This window comes from Rhamphochromis longiceps, linkage group LG1 (assembly GCF_057381845.1).
Source record: "Rhamphochromis longiceps isolate RC_006_pf linkage group LG1, R_longiceps_female_GT1.1, whole genome shotgun sequence".
Taxonomy (NCBI): Eukaryota; Metazoa; Chordata; class Actinopteri; order Cichliformes; family Cichlidae; genus Rhamphochromis; species Rhamphochromis longiceps.
In genome coordinates this window covers 9120143-9140771 of record NC_140557.1, presented here as the reverse complement: position 1 = coordinate 9140771, position 20629 = coordinate 9120143, and the positions used below count along the sequence as shown (strand labels likewise).

At 40.8% G+C, this 20629-nt stretch overlaps 1 protein-coding gene across 3 annotated transcripts in view; it reads left to right on the top strand.

Moving 5' to 3' along the window:
• garre1 (granule associated Rac and RHOG effector 1) overlaps nucleotides 1–19673 on the top strand; it is a 41509-nt gene extending 21836 nt beyond the window's left edge. For all 3 annotated transcript variants that reach the window (XM_085424233.1, XM_085424143.1, XM_085424196.1), the window contains 12 exons: nucleotides 2204–2416; nucleotides 3009–3149; nucleotides 3412–3507; nucleotides 3844–4005; nucleotides 4226–4384; nucleotides 8037–8134; nucleotides 11149–11274; nucleotides 11359–12476; nucleotides 13459–13624; nucleotides 15847–15984; nucleotides 16697–16772; nucleotides 17604–19673. In XM_085424233.1, the coding sequence (XP_085280359.1) occupies nucleotides 2204–2416; nucleotides 3009–3149; nucleotides 3412–3507; nucleotides 3844–4005; nucleotides 4226–4384; nucleotides 8037–8134; nucleotides 11149–11274; nucleotides 11359–12476; nucleotides 13459–13624; nucleotides 15847–15984; nucleotides 16697–16772; nucleotides 17604–17924 (2814 nt within the window). In that variant the 3' untranslated portion in view covers nucleotides 17925–19673. The remainder of the gene's footprint in view (nucleotides 1–2203; nucleotides 2417–3008; nucleotides 3150–3411; nucleotides 3508–3843; nucleotides 4006–4225; nucleotides 4385–8036; nucleotides 8135–11148; nucleotides 11275–11358; nucleotides 12477–13458; nucleotides 13625–15846; nucleotides 15985–16696; nucleotides 16773–17603) is intronic.
• The last annotated feature ends 956 nt before the right edge of the window (nucleotides 19674–20629 follow it).

The following is a 20629-nucleotide window of genomic DNA, read 5'->3' as shown; positions in this document are numbered from 1 at the left end:
TCAGGAAAGGTAGGTTCTCTAACTTGTTATGCTTGTTATAAGAAAACTCATTTTATAGTTCTACCTCAGGCTTGCTGTGGTAGAACTTTATTTATCCAATGCGCACACTGACTCAGAAAACATGTTGACATCTATAATTTTAAATGAGATTCCCAGAATCCAGTCAGTGCCCGAAGAACTGAAGTCTTGCAATCAGATTTTTATTTTTTATTTTTAATATAGAAAATGAGCCAGGAAGATACAGACCAATTAAAATAAGTTGAAACTGAGTTGCATCAGTAATTGGGAGGTATAGAAAGATTCAAACTGGTACTAATCAGAGCCTCATGGTGTAAGGTGTGATGATTCTTCAGTCTAAATATAAAAGCACATGTTTCAGTGTGTTTTCGCCTCAGCAAACAGTTCATCGGTGGAAATCAGAGTTTGTGCCAGCTCAGACTCTGCAAAAGATGCTGCTTAACAGCCTCTTCGTAGGTTTTCTCTTTTGCACAAACCACAATTAAACTTTGCAAAAGAACATGAAAAGAAGCCTGAATATTCAGAGGATATTTCTGGTCAGAAGAGCTCATATAAATTTGTTCAGTTTCTGTGAGGTCCAGCATGTTAAACATGAGCCCTGCTTGGAATACCACAGTGCATGGTCTTTGAATTTTTCCAGCACTGCTTTCGTATGGAGGATTGAGTGTGCCTTCAAAAAGACTTCATATGAAAAAATGGAAAAATAGACTAGAAGCTTGTCAATGAAATGTGTACCCACACATAACAGCGAGAACTACATTTGAGTTCCCGCTGTAATTATCGTAAACTTAAACAAAATCAATTTCATTTGAATTTTATATTTAGTTACTCTAAAGTTTCACTCTTGAGTCATTTGATATTTAAATGGAATCTGAATGAGGCAGTAAATTCCAAAGTCATGAGCATGTCAAATATGATAATTTATTTGGCAACGTGTCCTATTTTGTAGTTGTTACAAAACCAATGAAACTCCAAAGTCATGGCGGTTTTATGCCTCCAGTCATTTGTGCATCTTAGTTTTGGTGTCCGTGAATTGTGTTAAAGAATGAAGATGGCTTCGTTGTTGTTGTTCCTGTCTGCCATCATAAAGCAACTGCATATTTCTTACTTCAGAACTCAGCCCTATCCCTTGAGATATTTTCAGCAGGTATCTGAAAAAGAAAACCCTGTGACCGTAGCGAACCCACGGTGTCCTATTTCTCTTATTTTGCAAACTGAACAACAAACAGCTTGTCTGAACTCAGCAAGCACTTGCTTGGACACACTTTGTAGTGGAATGATGTCAGTTATTATTGTCAACTTTGCACATGCTTTTCCCACATGTGTGGAATAGTGGATTTTTCTCTCCTTGCTATAATGTTCTTATATAATTATCTATTTATCTATCACTAAAGTTTACTTTATCGTTAAGTTTAGGTTTGCTAAAATCTGGTAAAATGTTGTATTTTGGAAGTTGATGTATTGGTTATAGAGATTTGGTCTTGCCATCTTTCACATTACGATTCTTAAGTTTGTGTAAAAAAACAAATAGGAAATAAGGTAGCAAAGTGTTTCTGAAAGAGAACTTAAGTTTATTTGTTGGATAAGTTTGAGATTAATAGGGCATACAATCGTTGAAAGCAGTAGCCAGACTTTAATCTGCCTGGTATTCATTTGCTGTATGTGTGTATAAACAGTTTAATGGTTGTCGCTAGCATGTTTTTCAAAGCATTTATCTTAATATGCTGCAACTCGAGCCAAAACACATCATGCCTGCGCAACATCCTGCACCAAATTTACCGAAACAAGCATATATCACAGCTTTTGAGGTTTACCTGTCAAGCATGATGATGTTTTGTGTATAGAAAATAGTTGACACACTTCTTAATTCCTGGAACTTTATGGTTGAACAGGCAGGAAAATGCAAAAAAAAAATATTAGATGGAGAAATAACTTGTTGGTAAAGCAACCAGTCATTACTTGACGAATGCTTCATTAGATAGGCGCAAACAAAGCAGCAAGCAGTTTTGTTTTAATCAACAATAACGAAGCCCAGAGGCATGTGGACATACAGGATTCCACCTCTATGCTGAGGGCATCCATATTGTTTGGTTTCTCAAACATCTTGACTGAGCCACATTCAAATAATGAGTGCTCTTAGACTTAAGGTATGTTGTAACTGTAATCTCTGTGTTCTTTTTCCCAGGTACTAGGTCGGTGCTTCCTCACGGTGATGCAGGTCCATTTCCAGTTTCTATCACAGGCTCTTCAGAAAGTCCAGCCCGTGGCTCAGTCTTGCCTGGCCGAGGCTCTTGCCCAGGCCCAAGAGCGCTGTGCCAATGCCCGCTCCCAAAGCTCTGACCTTGGGCCCCTTACAGAGCTGGAAGAAGCTTCCCGCTCATGGAAAGGTGCAGCTGAGGTATGCAGCCACAGCCCCAGGACTTTTCCAGATCTAAGCTTTGGAAATGTGTGGTTTGTCTGTGTGAGGTGAAAAAAAAACAGCTTGCTACACATTCCTGAAAAATGCCAACAATTTATGATTTCCAGTCCAAATTTCCTATTTCCTCTTTTCTAGGCTGTAGCCTGTCTGTAAACTTGCATTGCTATGTTCTTTAAAGCCTATCTCTATGTAGGAGAAGCTGTTTTGTAAGAGGACCCAACTGATCTCCTGGCTTATCAGTCTCCAAGGACCCTTTCAAGATTTGTTGTATACAGTGAAGCAGAGAGGAGAATAGTGGGTTGATTGATTTGTTAAACTCGGGCATGCAGAGTGTTAGCCCTGCAGGGAATCAGCCTGGATAGAGGGAGACACCAGAGGGCTCATATTTCAGAAGCTACACAAGATAGGGTTTTTGCAGCATTGAAAGAAAACTATCAGTATTATATTAGCATTATACATTTATTCTCAAGTACTTCTTGCTTGTGGTGAGATTTTGTTGCAGTGCAACATTTCATTGATGTTCCTGCTGTAAATTGACCCAGAGCTCTTTTGTATGCTGCTGTACCCTCAGGCCACGGCGAGGCTGAGAGAGAGGGGCCGGGACGGCTGCCTGGCAGGCATCCAGGTTCAGCAACTCTTTTGCTCCAACAACACAACCATCCCTGAGCACCAGCTGAAGGAGCTCAACATGAAGATTGACAGTGCTTTACAGGTGCAGTATGAGTGTATAGATCAGGCTAGGAAATGAGTTGCTGTTATTCCAGAGTTAGACATATACTGAGGTATGTTTTAAGAATCAAATGGACTTTGGTCTTTGAGGTTTTCTTTTCATTTTAATGGAATAATACAATGGAACTAGATGAAGTCTTATATTATAAAACTATAATATAATTACTTAAAAAAAAAACGCAGAGAGGAGAAATAAAAACTGTAACATATTAAAGTAACTGATCATTTTCTTCTTCCCTGTCCAGGCTTATAAAGCAGCATTAGAGAGCCTCGGTCATAGTGAGTATGCTCTGAAGGCAGGCTTTCATCTCAACCCCAAAGCTGTGGAGGCAGCCTTACAGGTGTGTTCACTATCACAAATTGTAACCTTTCCATGTCAAGGTGGCATGCTCTCCCCATGCTTGTGTGTGTTCCCTTCCCTTCTGCTATTGTAGCGTGTTCGCTTAATTCTCCCGTCACTGTGGACTGGAGTTGGTGGCTGTCCACTGTTCCTAATACTTGCAATGATTTAATGCCTGTTAATTTCCCAGTAGCATAAAGTTTGTTTTTATGGTACTTGTATCATTTTAGTGTTGACACAGGAGTTGATTAAAGAATATTACGAACATATCTCATGTTTTTTGCTGTAATGAGTGTTTTGGCTGTTGTGTGTTTATATCCATGCGTGTGTCGTATAGGGTTGTTGCAGTGAGGCTGAGGCTCAGCAGGCGGGCAGGATGCAGACCACCTCGCAGCCCATTCAGTGCGAGCTGCCCACCATCCCCGTGCAAATTGGCTCACATTTTCTCAAAGGAGTGTCCTTCAATGAGTCAGCAGCTGAAAACCTCAAATTGAAAACGGTATGATCCTCATCTCGTCTACATTCTGTTGTTTTTTTTGTTTCATCATCAAAACATTTTTCAGTGTTTTGAGTGATAACCTTAGCAGATATGTAGGCTCCTGAAGTCTCAAGTTGTTGTTGTTGGGGGGGGGGTTTAATACAGGTGTCTATATTGTAACATCAGCAAATATTTGTGATAGGCTGCTTTGGTAATGGACCGCCATGTTTTGTTTCTTTAGCACACGATGCTGCAGCTCATTAAGGAGGCCCTTGGGCAGAACGGAGTGACACCCAGAGATGACTCTCCTGTCACTGAGGTCCTAAACCAGGTCTGCCCATCCAGTTGGAGAGGAGCTTGCAAGACAGCTGTCCAGCTACTGTTTGCCCAGGCTGGTCTGGTGAGTATAGATGTTAGGTCAGAGCACCATTCAGTAGTGTTTGTAAGAATTTCAAAATCAATGGAAAAAAAAAATAAAGTGACTTTTATTATTATAAATATTCCTCTAGATTTTTCTCAGTTTTTCTAAATGCTTAAGAAAGTCACCAGAAATGTAATTTATTTAAGTTATTTTATGTGTCTATGCCAAATGATGACTGGTCTTGTTAACATCCACTGTGTAGTTGGTACCTCAGAACAGTGGATAGTAGGTGGAATACCTGTGTGAACAGGCTTCTTCACTGCCACTGAATCCTCCATCTGAGTATCTGGTGGTTTGGCTACTTACATCCCATTGTTTGTCCGACTTGTACTGAAGATGAGCAGATCTGTCTGCTTGCTTTGAGGCAGCCAGGAGGTGTAAACGAACACCAGTGACAGACAAAAGGGAAGAAGCATTCCTTCAGCATCTGGGTGAAGGATAGGCTCGTCTGGACGGGTCTGACGAAATTCAAACAAAACTCCCCCACCCTTCTGTTGAAAAGGAGAGTCGTGGGCAGAGCCATCAGCAAGTCTTTCCTCAGAGTAACACCAGTGTGTTTATGCTTCACTGTTTATTTCCTCTGTGTGGTCTGCCCTGCTTTGTGTGTCAAAACGGAGAGCTTGTTCCCGTCCAGCCCCATGCTAACTGTAAAACAATCCCTATATGATGAATGAGCGCTTTGCATTAGCTCCTTATCTGAGCCTATTACCACCAAACCCAAAATAGATCTTGCAGCGAGTAAGCATGGACACCCACCCTCGCACACGTTGTATCTTCTCCACACATTTACTCACATGCTCATTGTCATGCAATGCACCAAATATGACTCCCACAGAAATGTTTCTCCTCCCTGTTTTCTTTACGCTCATGTGACAGTTACAGTGAGAAGCACCGTTTCTGTTGTGTTCCTGGCAATGTTGCTCACTTTTTTTATGGCTGCCAGAGTGCACCAAAACAACACGACCTTGTCTGTTCTGCTGCATTACTTCTCTGTGTGTGTCTGTTTCAACATATCTGACCAACTGACTGCATCTGTGTGCGGTTCTCACATAGTTTGCCCCCCCCCCCCCCCCCCCTTTTTTTTTTTTTAAAGGATGCACCTGCCTTTTTAATAACAATAGGGTAATTTCCTGCAATACAGGAAATAGACTCCTCCCACCTTCACTCCCTCTTTATGACCCAGCTACTCAGGTCTCAAGGAGCCAAGGCCACTTTCAAAGAACTTGCAAATATATTTGACTCCCAGCAGACAGGAAGGCTTACCTGTGTGTTGTGACTTGCTGATTAAAGTCATTCACCTTTCTCACCTTGAACTCTCGCTGCTAAGTAGGAAATTAATGAGAGGTACCAGTAACTAGCATTTGACTTCTAACTATTTTTCCACAACATACCATGCCTGGAAAAAAGTCTTAAATTAGACTGACATTTTCTTTGAGCATAAGTCATGTCCGGTTGCTTTTTAAGACTGTGTCAGTGTGTGTTGCTGTATATGTGAAGCAAGAAAACTTAAAATATAGAGTAACTTTTTTGATTTCTAAACTGTGACACATTTATATTATCTCTGACAGAACAGGTATACATTTTTACTTGATATAAAAGTGTCATGTAGCAGCATTATGTGTTTATTTCCTGAGTGGGCAGAACACGACAAGCCCAGGCATGTCTGACAGCAAGTGCCACATGTAAATGGTGAATCGACTGGTTCTTATATAACGCTTTCTACTCTACCTGAGCACTCGGTGTACTTTATAGCTCATTCACCCAAGTGCTTGTTTTCTGTGCTTAAGTGCTTTCTATCTAATATTCACACGCTGATGAATGCATCGTAGAGAAACCAGGGTCTCGCAAAGATACAAGAATACAATTTGAGTTTATCTTGCCCAAGTACCTCAAGTTGGGCCTTTTTAGGGTTTGAAACCCACAGAGATGCAGTGTTTGGAGAAAATGCATCCCAGCTGTCCGATAATCTTGACACATAAGGGATAACTAAGGGTTTTGACAATGGTCATGACAAATGCATATTAATGATCAAGAAAATGACCTCGCAGCCCATTTGTTCGTCAGTGGTGCTAGTTTCAGTCATTATGCAAATGTTTAAGGTTAAAGAAACCTGCATTCAGCTGAGGCTGAAGACGTCACTTGGATGTGTGATGAAACATTTCTCCCACTAAAAATGCTACATCCAGATGAACAGAATCAACTTTTTGGGTTGTCATGAAAGTGTTTTACTTCATCTGACAGAGTATATACACTTGTTTGTTTACTCATAGTTGCCAGAGTTTGTCTCCTCTACATAATGTTTAGTAGGTTTTTCACTTGCACGTACAGAAATGGCCAACAAGTTAATGTCACGTCGTAAGCGGTCACGTGTCCCCAAAATCTCTATGCAAGCCTCCAAGGATGGTTTGGTAAAAAGGGAGCTACTTCAAATACTTCAAACCTCCAAATAAGCACAATAAAAAGCAAGAATATGCAAGAAGTGCAAAATAGGCAATAAAACTGTTCTCACTAAAGGAGGAAACGGCAAACTTGTTTCACCAGTTAAGGGTCGAGCATGAAAGGAGGAGATGCTAGCAGCTGGTGACATGTAGACCCTGACCAGTACAGGATTTTAAAAGTTCTATATTCCAATATATCAGCCACTATATTTATTTTTCTCAGACATTTGAACTATACATAGATTTACTAAACATTTGTCATGTGTAGTTATTTCTGAGTCCTTGCTAAGATGATATGACGGTGCACTTGAGAAATGTTTTTACGCCAAAAACAATCTTGTCACAGGAACTTGCGGATTACTTTTTTCCTCCCAATTCTGCCCAGATCAGCTGATTGTTGTGTTCGTGGCGTTCCAAACATGGCACTAATAGGGAAGTGCTTATGAAGTTATTTGCACGCTTGAAGAAGTTGATCCTGGTTTTTCAAATGGCGCCAACAGGGAAGTTATGCAGTGACCTCTGGTGGACAAAATATGCAACACTGATACTGACTGAAGGGTGTTTCTCCCAGATCTTCTTTACTTTAACTTCATTTTAACCTTAAATTTAATTTAGAATCCATTATAAATGCAGATATGAATATATGAGCACAAAGATAATATTTGCTGAGAATTGGTCTGAACTGATATTTCCGGGGGGACAAACTGTGAATGAAAATTTCTGATATCGTTAGATGGTGGTAAAGGAGGGTTTTAATCAGCTGGGTAAAATTGTAATTGTATCTGTCCGTATTCTGTAGGGTTTTGTAGAGTTGGTGTCTTTATACTCGCCAAGTTTGACGTCACATATTTGTAGCACTTTGGACGGTCTTGCATTTCAGTTTTTGTAACCTAGTGCACTGGACCACTGCACTGCAGATGGGTGGAAGATGCGAGTGTACGTTGGGTCAGTTTTTACCGCGATTTTAATGATAGTCCTGTACTGAAGTTAAGAGAGCTACAGATATACAGAGGGAAATGGTGCAACAGTTTGAAAAGAAAAAACTTCGTGGAAAATAAAATAAAAAATGGCAAAAAAACTTAGCAGCAATCCAGCACAACCTTTTTTTTTTCAGAAGATAAATCACAATAATGGAAAGAAATGGCAGGAAAGGTTAAGATGGCTAACAGAAGGGTATTTCTGTGTCCTGTCAGGTGGTTGTCGATACTGCGCAGATTGAGAACAAGGAGGCCTATGCTCCCCAGATCACTCTGGAGGGATCCAAGGTGGTGGTCCAGGTTCCTTCTACATGGTGAGTACAACGTGAGAAATGCAACACACAAGTTGTTTTTATGAGTTTTTTTTTTTTTTTTTTTTAACGTGGCATATAGGTAATATGTATACATTCTTTAATTGTTTTTGTTTGTATACATGTTATTCAGCCTTTTTGCCAGGAAATCATAATTAAAACAGGTACCTGGGCTGTTTACTACAGTCGCAATCAAAAGTTTAAGATCACCTGAAAAATGGCAGAAAATTATATTTATATTTTATTATATTTTGCATTATTGGATCTTAACAAGCTTCCAAGTAGAGCGTCAACAACAACAAGAAGAAACAGGAGTGAGACAAAACAATTTTTGAGCATGCATTTTATTGAAGACAACACTTAAACTGAAACAGTTTAAATAGTTAATGTTTTACAGCTGATCAAAAGTTTCAGACCACATGCCTTTAAAAGGTGAAATCTGTGCAAAAATGTGGATTCATTGTCATTTTCTGTCAGGTAGTCACACTGTCATGACGTTCTGATGGTAAAGGCGAAAAACCTTTCCCTTTATGAACGTGGTCGGGTTGTTGAACTGCATAAGTAGGGTCTCTCGCAGTGTGTCATCGCTGCTGAGGTGGGGCGCAGTAAGACAAGTCATGTGGAATTTCTTAAATGAACTTGAGGGTTATGGAGCAAAAAAGTCCAGTGAAGACCCAAAGAAATTTCACCAGCAATGAGGCAGAGGATCCAATTGGCTGTCTGTGAAGACACTGGACGATCCTCGACCCAAATTAAGGCGGTTAGTGGTGCCAACTGCAGCCCCATAACATCAGACTGCATCTGAGGCTGAAGGGGTTGAAAAACAAAAAACGTCTTCAAAGGCCTCGTCTCCTTGAGCGCCACAGACCTGACCGTTTGGACTTTGCAAGAGAGCACCAAACATGGGACATTGAAAAGTGGAAGAAAGTTTTATTTTTTGATGAGAAAAAATTTCACCTTGATGCAACGTTGCTGGCATGACAAGCAGATCCCAGCAGATGTTTTCTATGCGCCACAGTGGGGGGAGCGCCATAACGGTCTGGGGTGTTTTCCTTTAATGGAACAATGGAGCTTCAGGAGGTGCAGGGGTGTCAAATGGCCGCTGGCTATGTCCCCATGTTGCAGAGAGCATCCTTCATGACTGAGGGCCCTCATCTCTGTGGTAATGACTGGGTTTTTCAACAGGACGATGCTACAGTACACAATGCGCGCAGGACAACGAACTTCTTCCAGGAGAATAACAGGGGGTCATCCTGCATGTTCCCCTAATCTAAATCCAATTGAGAACCTTTGGGGATGGATGGCAAGGGAAGTAGATGCCCTTCGTGCAGCCATCTTCAACACTTGGAGAAATGTTCCCAGGCACCTCATGGAAACGCTTGCATCAAGCATGCTGCAACAAATTTTTGAAGTGATCAATGGTGGAGCATTGTTTTCAATAAATTGCATGCTCAAAAAATGTTTTGTCTGACTCCCCTTTCTTCTTGTCGTTGAAGCTTTACTTGGAACCTTGTTAAGATCCAACCATGGAAAATGATTTTTTTTTTCCCCCCATTTTTTAAGTGGTCTTAAACTTTTGATTGGGACTCTATCAGTTCTTCGTCACACTGGCTTTTAATAAGTGTAAATTTAGGCAACCTTAAAAAGCTGCATCCCAGTGCTGTCTTATTTGGCAGTTGGTTTTATGATGGCAAATATCCACCGTAGACTGATTTTTATTTATTTATTTATTTATTTTTTTAAATAAATAAAATAAGATTGATGAGGCCAACCACTAGTTTTTGAAGACAAGTTATGATGGCTGGAACCAGACAGGATGAAAGACGGGCTGGATCTTATTGTGAAACAGGGGACAGACATGAGCATAGTCTGCAGTCATCAGAAAAGTGTTTACTGAGATCACAGACCAAGAGAGCTGAAAGTTTGTTTTTTGTTTTTTATTTGTTTTTTATAAACTTCTTTACAACAGGAAGTCTTTTTGCAGCCAGAAGAGTTGCCCCCTGCTGGCCATTAACAAGAATACAGGTTTAAAGTATTAATGTGTTGGCTTCACTTTTCAGAGCCAGAAGCTTTATTCATCCTTTACAAATTCTGTGGCCAATGCTGATGTTTAAATAGATGACAAAAAAAACAAACAAAGAAAAACTGCTCTTACACTGCAGAACTTCAACTTTACTCATTTATAGCATCAGCTGTAAATTTTCAAGCACACCTACACATGTGCTGACTGAGCTTTGGGTAATAAATCAATGCATTAGTATCTGAACCTTTTCATTGTGGGTTTGTGAGCAGACAGCAGAATTTACAGTCCCTTAGTAAACAGATAAGTAACATACAAATCTAGACTGTTGGAGACAGTTGAAAATTGAAGGCAAGTAAATTGAAGTTGGTATTATGGAACAAATCAACACATGCTGTTGATTTGGACGGTTTTATACAGACTTTAAAGCTTAAGGCTCAAGAGGGATTGAGAATGTGTTTGATATAAAATATTTAATAAACAGTGAAATGCTGGTTAGTGCCTTCATACTTAGGTAGTATATAAGAGATTTTTGTGTAAATGATGTGTACTTTAAAACTAAGCCATATCATTGGTATTTGTGGTGTTAGAAAAGTCAAACTGGTTTTTGATTCAGAGCACTTTTATAATGGTCCTGGAAGAAGGTGTTTCTCAGAGGCTTTTATTTAACTGACTTTTTTTTTTTTTAAAGTTATGTACTCTAATGCAGTGCTGATATTATGTGTGTTGTAAATCAAGTCAAACTAGTCAAAGCAAGTATTATTTTAGGGAATAGGGGAAGTATTTCTTCTTAAAACCTCTGTGTCGTGTCACAGTACATAGTTTTGTGATGAGTTTGAGTTTTTTGTTTTAATAAAAGGAAGTGTGGGATCTTTTCTTGTTTATAAATATCACATGCCAGATATTCATCTCACCTGAGCCTTTATGTGTAAGACATACTGTTGGACTCACAGATCATGTCCTGTCCTGTTGTGAATGTTTGTGTCTTTGGGTTCAGGTGTTTGAAGGAGGACCCAGCTACTATGTCCTTACTCCAGCGAAGCTTGGACCCAGAGAAGACACTTGGTCTTGTAGACGTGCTTTACACAGCGGTGTTTGACATCAACAGGTGGAAGGAGAGAAAGTGAGTAGATGTTAGTAATGATTAACGATTTCATTCCATGTTTTGACTAGCTAACACACATTTCTTTTCTCCTGTCCACAAAAGAGAGCAAGCCTTGCCCACTATTCAGATACAGCTACAGAGAGAGAGCCCAGACTATGGCATCCCCACAGACTTGCCTCCAGGTACCAGCTCCAAGACCTCTAGTGGACTGCCCAAAACTATATCAAAGCTCACTTCCAAGTTCACAAAGAAAGTCTCATCCAGCTCAAATAGCGGAGGCAGTTTTTCCATCCCTAGTACTCCATCTCGCAGCATGCTAACAACCAGTAACTCTGAGGACAAGGCAAAAGGCATGGGCCACAGTGATGGGAGGCTACAGAGCATCCTGCAGATGGGCAGCCTGCCTTGTACCTCTGACTCCACTCAACAAAACCAGCTGGCCAACGGTTCAGTTTCTGAAGACCAGGGGATGAACCTGCCCACAGACCAAGAGATGCAGGATGTCATTGACTTTCTCTCAGGATTCAACATGGGCAAATCCCAGCAAGCCTCACCCCTGGTCAAGAGGAGGAACTCTGTGGCTTCTGCTAATCCTGCTGAGCTGAAGCCCCCAAGTGGTCCTTCACAAGCCACCTCATCAATCTCTCACAGTGCCCTGCAGCCTCCAGCTCAGACCCTGCCTCAGCCCCAGCCTCAGCCTCAACCTTCACAGCCAGTACAGAAACAACAGCCTCAGCCTAATCCACAGCCGCCTCCCCAACAGCAACAACAGCCCCAGCAGCAGCAGCAACCCCCTCCTCCACCACCTCAGCAGCCCTCCCCACAGGCCCAGCACCTCTACTACCAGCACCTCCTGCAGCCCATCACTCAACAAGCGCCTCCCCCGCAGCTTCCTCCCCAGCAAACCCCACCCCAGGTCTTACCACAACAAAGAGTGGCAAGCAAGTGGCTGGGCACTTCTGGACAACAGCCTCCGCCGCAAGGACCCCCAGCAGGGCTATCACCCCTAGGTCCCATTGGGCAGTGGGCATCATCTGGACTGCCAGACTTGAGCTCAGACCTGTACAGTCTGGGCTTGGTCAGCACCTACATGGACAGTGTCATGTCAGAGATGCTGGGTCAGAAACCCCAAGGACCTCGTAACAATACATGGCCCAACCGGGACCAGAGTGAGGGAGTGTTTGGAGTCCTGGGGGACACATTGCCCTTCGACCCAGCAGGTGATGTTTACCTTACAGTTTCATGTTTGAGTTTACATCCATATGAAACAGAGTGAACATTTATTTATATAAGAACAGCTCAACTCTTTAAGTTAAAAAGAAGGCAGACACTCACATCCAGAATATGAAGAAGTTGAGAGCACAAAAATCAGCATGACTAAATTCACCATTTTTGTTACTTGCATTATGCATTTTGGTAGTGATATCCATTAACATACTATGTTCTTATTAAATAAACAAATAATGTTGATTGTGATGAGATGAGGGAACAAACCAAAGAGCCTTTTATTTAGTTTTCTTTCACTGGGTTAGGTTAAGTTTCAGCTAATCCTGCAGCATTGATGGCACTGACTTTCATTATTTTAAAACCTCAGAGAAGCTTAGTAGTGTCTCTAACACTTTGAAAGGTATAGCTGGAGACAAATGTTCAGGAAAGGGGTGTGGGTGGCCTGAGTCTCCCTACAGTACAATCAAGATGAAACCATTAAGAAGATGGTAGTGGGTATCAAGCTGACTGTAAAAAGTTTTTAATTTAAATTCAAATCTTAATCGTGTCATAAAAGAAAATTAGCTTTCAAACATCAGCTGATATCAAAAATAAAGATGCGACTACCAGACAAATATTACTACAGTGCATAAAAGACACTGTAATTTGACTAAATTGAGCAGATTTTTCTTAAAACCTGAAGGGTGACATAAGACACCTGATATAAATATTGGTCAGGTACGATGAGAAGTTGTGGCTAAAACTGTAAGTTGGTGATGTGCGCTGAATTTAGCTTGTGTCAGTTATATTTCTTACAGTGCAGCACACTCTTTTGATTGCGTCGAGGCCCATTGTGCAGAGTTGACTTAAGGCTATTGTGATTTTTCTGCTGTGGTAGACAGTCTGGCTGAATAGATTGAGCTCCAGGGAGCGAAAGAGAAAAGCTGAGGGTGTCAGAAACTCATAGTTGTGTTTATCCTCCCTTTCCACGCGCAGTTGGCTCGGACCCGGAGTTTGCACGTTACGTCGCCGGCGTCAGTCAGGCCATGCAGCAGAAACGGCAGGTACAGCACATTCGCCGCCCCAGCAACACGCGCAGCAACTGGCCAATGCCTGATGAGCAGCACAGGACCTGGTCCCACCCAGAATACTTCAGCGAGGGGTTGGTACCCATACATCTGCTTTTACCACTCATTCATTGCCAGACAAGTTGACATTTTAGCACGTGTCCCACATAGGGATGTTTAAGAATATATAATGACCCTCAATCAACCAAGCTATTTCAACTAGAATCTGAGTAAGGGCCTTTTTATTATGCATGGTTTTAGTTATTCAACCAATGCTGTTTCATTTATATGTGACAGAGATTCTAAAAATGCTCTTATGTTATTGGTTAAAAAACACCAATTCTACAAATAAATTACATTTTATAATATGTGTCTATTACTATTTCAAAAACAGCTGGTCTTTGGTTCAACAGTACTAAAACCCAAAACTTTGGGTATGTCTAAGTGAATTCTACAGTATTCTGTTATCATTTTAACTCAAAAAATATCAATAAACAAATTGTAATAAAGTCATCATGTTTTTCATCCTTTTCCTTCCATGCTTCTATTTAAAACTGAACCTAAACAAACCTTTGTAGAAAGGTCATTTGTTTATTATTGGGATCTGACCAATCAGTATTATATGTCAGTATTAGCTGTTTGCCAATCTATCTCTGTCAGCATTCATAAGCTGATAAATGAAAAATTAAAGAAAAGAAACCATGTTATGAATATTTACTTAGTTTGTCATAGTTAAGGTCATTCATGCATGTAAACCAGTAATAAGAACCGCGGCAAATGTTAAGATCATTTCTTTATTTTTTGTATGTCAGAAAGCAAAAGAAAATCAGTCAATCAACAAATGTCAGTTTTGGTCTTAAAATTCAGTTACACTCGGTCTATTGTAGGTAAAGATCTTAACATCAAACATTCAATTAAAAAAAGTATTTTTCTTATAAGACAAACTGGTAGTGAGTTGTTTTTAGGAGGAGTCTTTTAGCAGCACTGCACTTACAGGGGTTAATTTATAAGATTTTAGTGATTGGCTTTAAGGTTTGTTGTGACCAGGTTTCAGATAGCATCTCAGAGCTGCTCTCCCCTGCCACTGTGTGCACAGCCTGAGGCAGATAAGAACCTTCTTGCTGTTGATGTCTCTGAATTTAAGATGAGCAGATCATGGTTCTGCTGTTGGAACACCTAAGCTCTGGATAAATCTGCCTGAGGAGCTGTTATCATCTTTTAGCTCAAACATTTGTTTCTGCTGATATCATTCCTTTGATTGGCCAGCCATGGTTGCATTCCTGACATTGTTTTCACTTTGAGAGTCTGTCTCTGTGTGTGTGTGTGTGTGTGTGTGTCATTATGGCAGTGCTCCTGTGAGGCAACTAGCACAAAGGTGTTTTTGAGGACTTTTAAAAGTGTTTGTTTTGTCCAATTAATTTAAATCATGTAAACAGCATCCAGAAAGTCATTTAGGAAAAAAGAGAAATACACTATACAAAATAAAGTAAAATGCAGTACAATATTGTTCTATCTTCTGTTGATGTAGCTTTGACAAAATCATATACTCTTAACCACAGATAAATAAATGCTTCCAGAGCCAAGAGCCTATGAAGTCAACAGTAAAGTGTGTACAGAGGTCAGGGCAGGGGGCTGCCCCATAGATTTTTGAGACTGGAAGTCTTTTTGCAACCAACAAAGGTCACCCCCTTGTGGCCATTGCAAAGCATGCATGTATCAGCAACTTCACATTTTAAAGCCAAAAGCTGTAAATGACAGCAGTATGCAGCATCGTGCTGATTCTCAAATGTGACAAGTACAGATCAGTGCTTTCCTGTTTATATGTTTGCAATGCAGGGATGTCTGACTTTTGGTAGTTTGAGAACCAGCATACTGATGGGTTTCACATATGGTACATTTGTTTTGAAATGTGAAAGCTTTCATCGTCGTGGGCACTGGCATAGTTTTAAACTGTCAAACTGTGTCATGTGATGTTTTGATTATGTTTTTAATTTATCCAACATTAGCAATAAGTGAGGCATTTAGCATGTTTATCCTGGGTGCTCTTGTTTAATTCCACCCACATGTGACACACCATCCTGCTCACAGATGCAAGCAGATAGAAGTAAACAAGCCATCATTGCAGTTATGCGATCTCACTTTTAAACCCTATGCAAAAATGTATCACTTTTATGCAGCTTTTGCTTTGAATAAAGGCCGAGAGATACTGGGCTTTAAATTCATATGTTTAAGTTGTCTAATTTTGTTGGTTTTGTTATACACAGTTTTTAGTAACTAATAGAGAAATTGCTAACACCTTCTCTGGTTGTGCCCACAGTGATGCTGTAAACAGTGGTTGGTCAGCCAATCAGGGGGACTCGGCCAGCTCTAGTGACGAGACATCTTCAGCCAATGGTGACAGTCTGTTCTCCATGTTTTCTGGGCCAGACCTGGTAGCTGCAGTTAAACAAAGGCGGTAAGTCTGAAAGTCATCCACTTGTGGTGTTTATCTTGTTCTGTCTTCCTGGTTTGGTCCTTATGGAGCCCCGCAAGGGACATGGGAGAAGAAAAAAATAAAGCTGAAGTTTTGCAAGATCTTGCAAAAGTTTTGGCTGCATTCTTCAGAGGCCGCCAGCTTGAAGCTGACCGGGAGGTCAAGGCACGATGTGCCGGGAGTGCGGTGTTCCCCCCGACTGTAGTGAGCCTCGACCTCCCGTTAGCTTCGAGATGGTGGGTAACAGACGTCTCCTAAAATGTCGGAGCACTTTTGCAAATATGTGATGTCATGATAAACCGAGCAGATATTTGACGTTTACACAGCTACATTCACGCCTCAAAATATCTTAAAAGTTTATTTTGTGACCCACAAAGCGTAATATTAAAACTAAGTAGCTGCCGCCATTGTTGGAAACGAATTGGCTGGGCCGCGCTATGAATTCTGGGATAGGTTGGGTTACGAAGGATACACTGACTCGGCCTTCAAATGTGACCTGCAAAGTATGCAGTCTATTTTGCGAGATCTCGCAAGACTTTTGTTTGCAAAGGCTCATCGTAATTTGTTTTTCTCCCATGTGTCTTGCGTGGCTCCGTAGGTCATCGTGTTTATCTCAGTAAAAATATCTGCTGCAGTTTAACATTCATCAGATACTCTTTGTGAGTATGTTCAGTGTAGATTTCTCTGTCCTCAGGAAACACAGTTGTGGTGAGCCTGAGGTGTGCACTCTGCCTTCACCACCTCTCCATCACATCGGCGACGATAGCCAGGTAAAGTTTGAACCCCTCTGTGCCAGTGAAATGTCACACTTCATTTTATTTTACGCTGGACTAATTATAGATTCCTGTGTTTAAGAATGGTTCAGGAACTCCCCCAAAATAATAAATGTGTCAAACGAATGTGAACAAACAGCTGCTATGAGTCCTAAATGTCTAGGTATCAGCTGAACTACACCCAGATCATACTTTTATGCAATACCTGTTTGTACCACAGGATTCTGCAATGAGTCTGTGTAACATCCGTATAACCAGGCAGGTCATTAATGGTAGCACACAGTGGATGTAGCCACCGTGACATCATGGATTGGTTAGGGAAGTCCCGTTATGAAGCGTTTTCAAGCAAGGGTAGGAATTGGCTCCAGAAGTGCATAATAGACTGCTGTGAACATTCCCATGAAATCCTCCTTTCTGACTCTTGGAATTACCTGGATTTACAAAATGAGCCTAATATTCTGTTTAATATGATCTGAAAGTAGTGATTGAGATTATAAAGTCACCAGGAAAATACTGAAGTCACAAATGTCAGATTAAGTCACGTTCACTTCCTCTTCATTCTCAAACCCAGAAGCTACATCCGTGTTTTACACACATACATTAAAAGATGGCTGTTGAGAGAAAAATTACAGTCTAGGAAAAGCCAAAACCTCTTGAGGAGATTGGGGTAGGGCTGTAAATTAAAAGAGCAGGAGCACTGGTGAAATGCTGCCCCCTGGTGGGGAAGGTTTAGAAACAGTTAGCAGAAGATGATTACAAAAACGCCTTTAACCATTTCTACTATTTTTGATTGCATGTTGACTCGTCATGTTCCGGCCTCCTCCACAGGACAGCAAAACTAAAACTTGGCCTCCCAAAGCACCGTGGCAACACTCCACCCACACCAACACCATGCCCAATCCCAGTTCTTCCTTGTACCAGATGAACATCCCTCCTTCTTCCCAGTGGGGCGACTCCATGCCAATGCTCCAGTCTCCCGTGTGGTCTACTGCCAGCGACTGCTCCCCCTCCACCGGCATCTCCTCTGGTTTTCCGTTCACCCAGCAGCAGCAGCAGCAGCAACAGCAGCAACATAAACCGATGACCAAGGGCTTTAAATCCTTCCCCGTCAAGCATGAGCACAGACCCTCCTACCTTCACCAGTACTGATCCCGATCTAATGTCTAACGAGTCCACGGTGAAGTGCCACAGAGGACCCGTAGCTCTGTTACATGAGCCACTGAGTGGGCCGAGCTACAGCCATTAAACTCCACACCCAGCGAATTGGAAAATTTCAAAAGCCTCACAGGCAACGTAAAGTATACACACTGGCTTGACATTTTTTTGTATCTATATTTTTCCATGTCAAACATCCCCATCAGAAAAAGATGTATTTTGAAGTTTTTCAAACTGCCATGTTTTAACCATGAAAGGTGCGCATGTCGTGCTGGCAGCAGTTAGTCAGGTGGTCGTTTCTCTGTCTGTCGAGCAGAAATTTCCTCAGACAAGAGCTGGAGACGTGCAAAGCCGTCACCCACTTGCTTCTGCAGCTAAAAGTGTGTGTGTGTGTGTGTGTGTGTGTGTGTGTGTGTAGGGGATTACAAGGGGGCAGGGGCTTAAAATGCTCTCATTTTGCCCGTAATAAATATACTGTGTCTACATAGCTGTAACTGCCAAATCTCATGCAAGATGACCCAGAATACAGCTACCATCTACTGTTTCATAGCTTGTAAAATAGTGAAGTTGAAATATAAATATTTAGTACTTTTTATTAAGAGGCTTTGAGCAGGCTCAGCATAAATATAGTAAGTCACTGCAGAGGTGTAATTTGAGAGAAATACACTACTTTTTCAACAACTGACCAGAGTTAAGAGTTATAGCAGTAACTATGTGCCATGTTGGTATCGATAGCACTTGCAGAATATTATTTCCAACCAAAGCGTTGTTCGGAAGACGAATGGTGCTGAAGAGATGAGAGGCAGTCTGAGATTATTGATCAACATGAAGTTAAACACCCTACTAGATGTGAGCATTAGGGAACATCTTCATTTCCTCTTCTCTAATTGGCAGTTGTTGGCTCCAGATTGACACTAACTCCCATAAACCTAACGTTTCTTCTTTGTTTAATAACACAATATTTTTTGTGTACAATTATTGACAGTATTAATCTTATTTTTGTATTTTCTTACATGTTATACCATACTGTATGTTAGTATTCCTGCAGACATATTACATAAAACATTATTTTCCACCTCCCAATATGTGAAAAAAGCACATGTTTTTCCTACAGAGTTTAACTACAGCATCGATCTATAAAGGTTACCAAATACGCCATGCTAAACACTAAAACATTGTGTAACGAGGGTGGGTTTTTTGTTGTTGTTGTTTTGTTTTTTCAAGCCCTTGTTTCCTCCGTTCCTATGGCAGTGGGCTGTATTTAAAAGCCCAGAATGTTATCTTTTTGTGATGTTTGCGGATGCCAATGTTGCCTGTATTTATGAAATGACACCATGTTTTCAGAAAACTAACATACTTAACATGTTTACAGAGAATTGTTTGCTGTATATACATATAAATATATATCTTTTTATAGTTAATGTGCTTTGCACAATCAAGATATAGGGTTTGTTGCTTTTTGTCTGTGTTATCTCCCTAACTGTTGCAGCCTTTTTTAAGACATCAGTACAGACCTTGGACTGTAACTGTTAGCTTCTCAGCTGTGTCAAATGGTTTACTAGTGGCTTCTAAAAAAAACACAAAAAAAGAGAAAAATAATAATAAAAACATGTTGCCCTGATAGAAGATATGAAGGGGGGCTGCTTGGCTTATGTTGCTTATTGTTCTCTTGAGCTGGCAACTGAATCTTTCCAAGTGTACCAGCAATGCAAAAAATAAATAAAAATAACTAGCAATTCAAAATGCTGTTGTTTTTTTAAATTTTTTTTTTTTTTTTAAACATAAGTCTCTTGCTGGTTTTCATTTTTTTCCTCCCGCTTACTTCACCTATCGTCTGCTTTTTATCTGGGCCTGGATTACAGGGACTGCAGTCTAAACAGACCTCCTCCTTCACAGCTGTGTGCTCCAGCGCCAAATGGAGAAAACACACAGCCATTCCTAAGCCAGGCAAAAGATATCTCTCCAGCATGTCCAAGACACAAAACAAGACAAGGAAGCTTTCTTAATCGAGATACAGTTGACCCTCAAAATTTGCGGGGGTTACATTCCTTTAAAAAACTGCAAATTCTGGATGTGGTTCAAAAAAAGCCTTTTTTTTTTTCTTTTTTTTTAAATTTAAGGTTAGTTTAAACCCTAAATATGCTTTTGTGTGGCGTCTTATGGCTTTTAGAACAAAACGAACAACATGCAGATAGCTACACGCAGAGATGCATTAAGGAGAGCTGAATTACGCTCTCGGATTGGCTACTTTCTGCCTCTGAATGGTATCTCACCATCTCAAACAAAGATATCCTCTGAAACAAAACTGCAACTTTGTGGGGGAATACTGTAGCCTGTGTTGTTAGTTTCTGTATAATGTAACTTGGATATATGTAGGTGTGGTAGCTTTCAAGTTGTAGCTCAAGGCCTCAGAGAGGAAAGAAAAACAGCTGGGGTGTTCTAAACCAGAGTGATAAAAGATGCTCCTGCTGAAAGCATTTAAGTGGATGTGAACTCTACACCTCAGGTTTACTATAACTGCAAGCCCTTGTGAAACCCTACACCTGATGTGCCCCTTCCTTATAAATTTAAGTACCTAGTGCTGTTAACACACCTTTCACAGATATGAATGCTGAGGAAGGTGTTGGGTTGACTATAGGTTGTACAGATTCTGCAGAATAATTCAGGCGTAACAGGGGAATAGTGTGCATCAATACAAT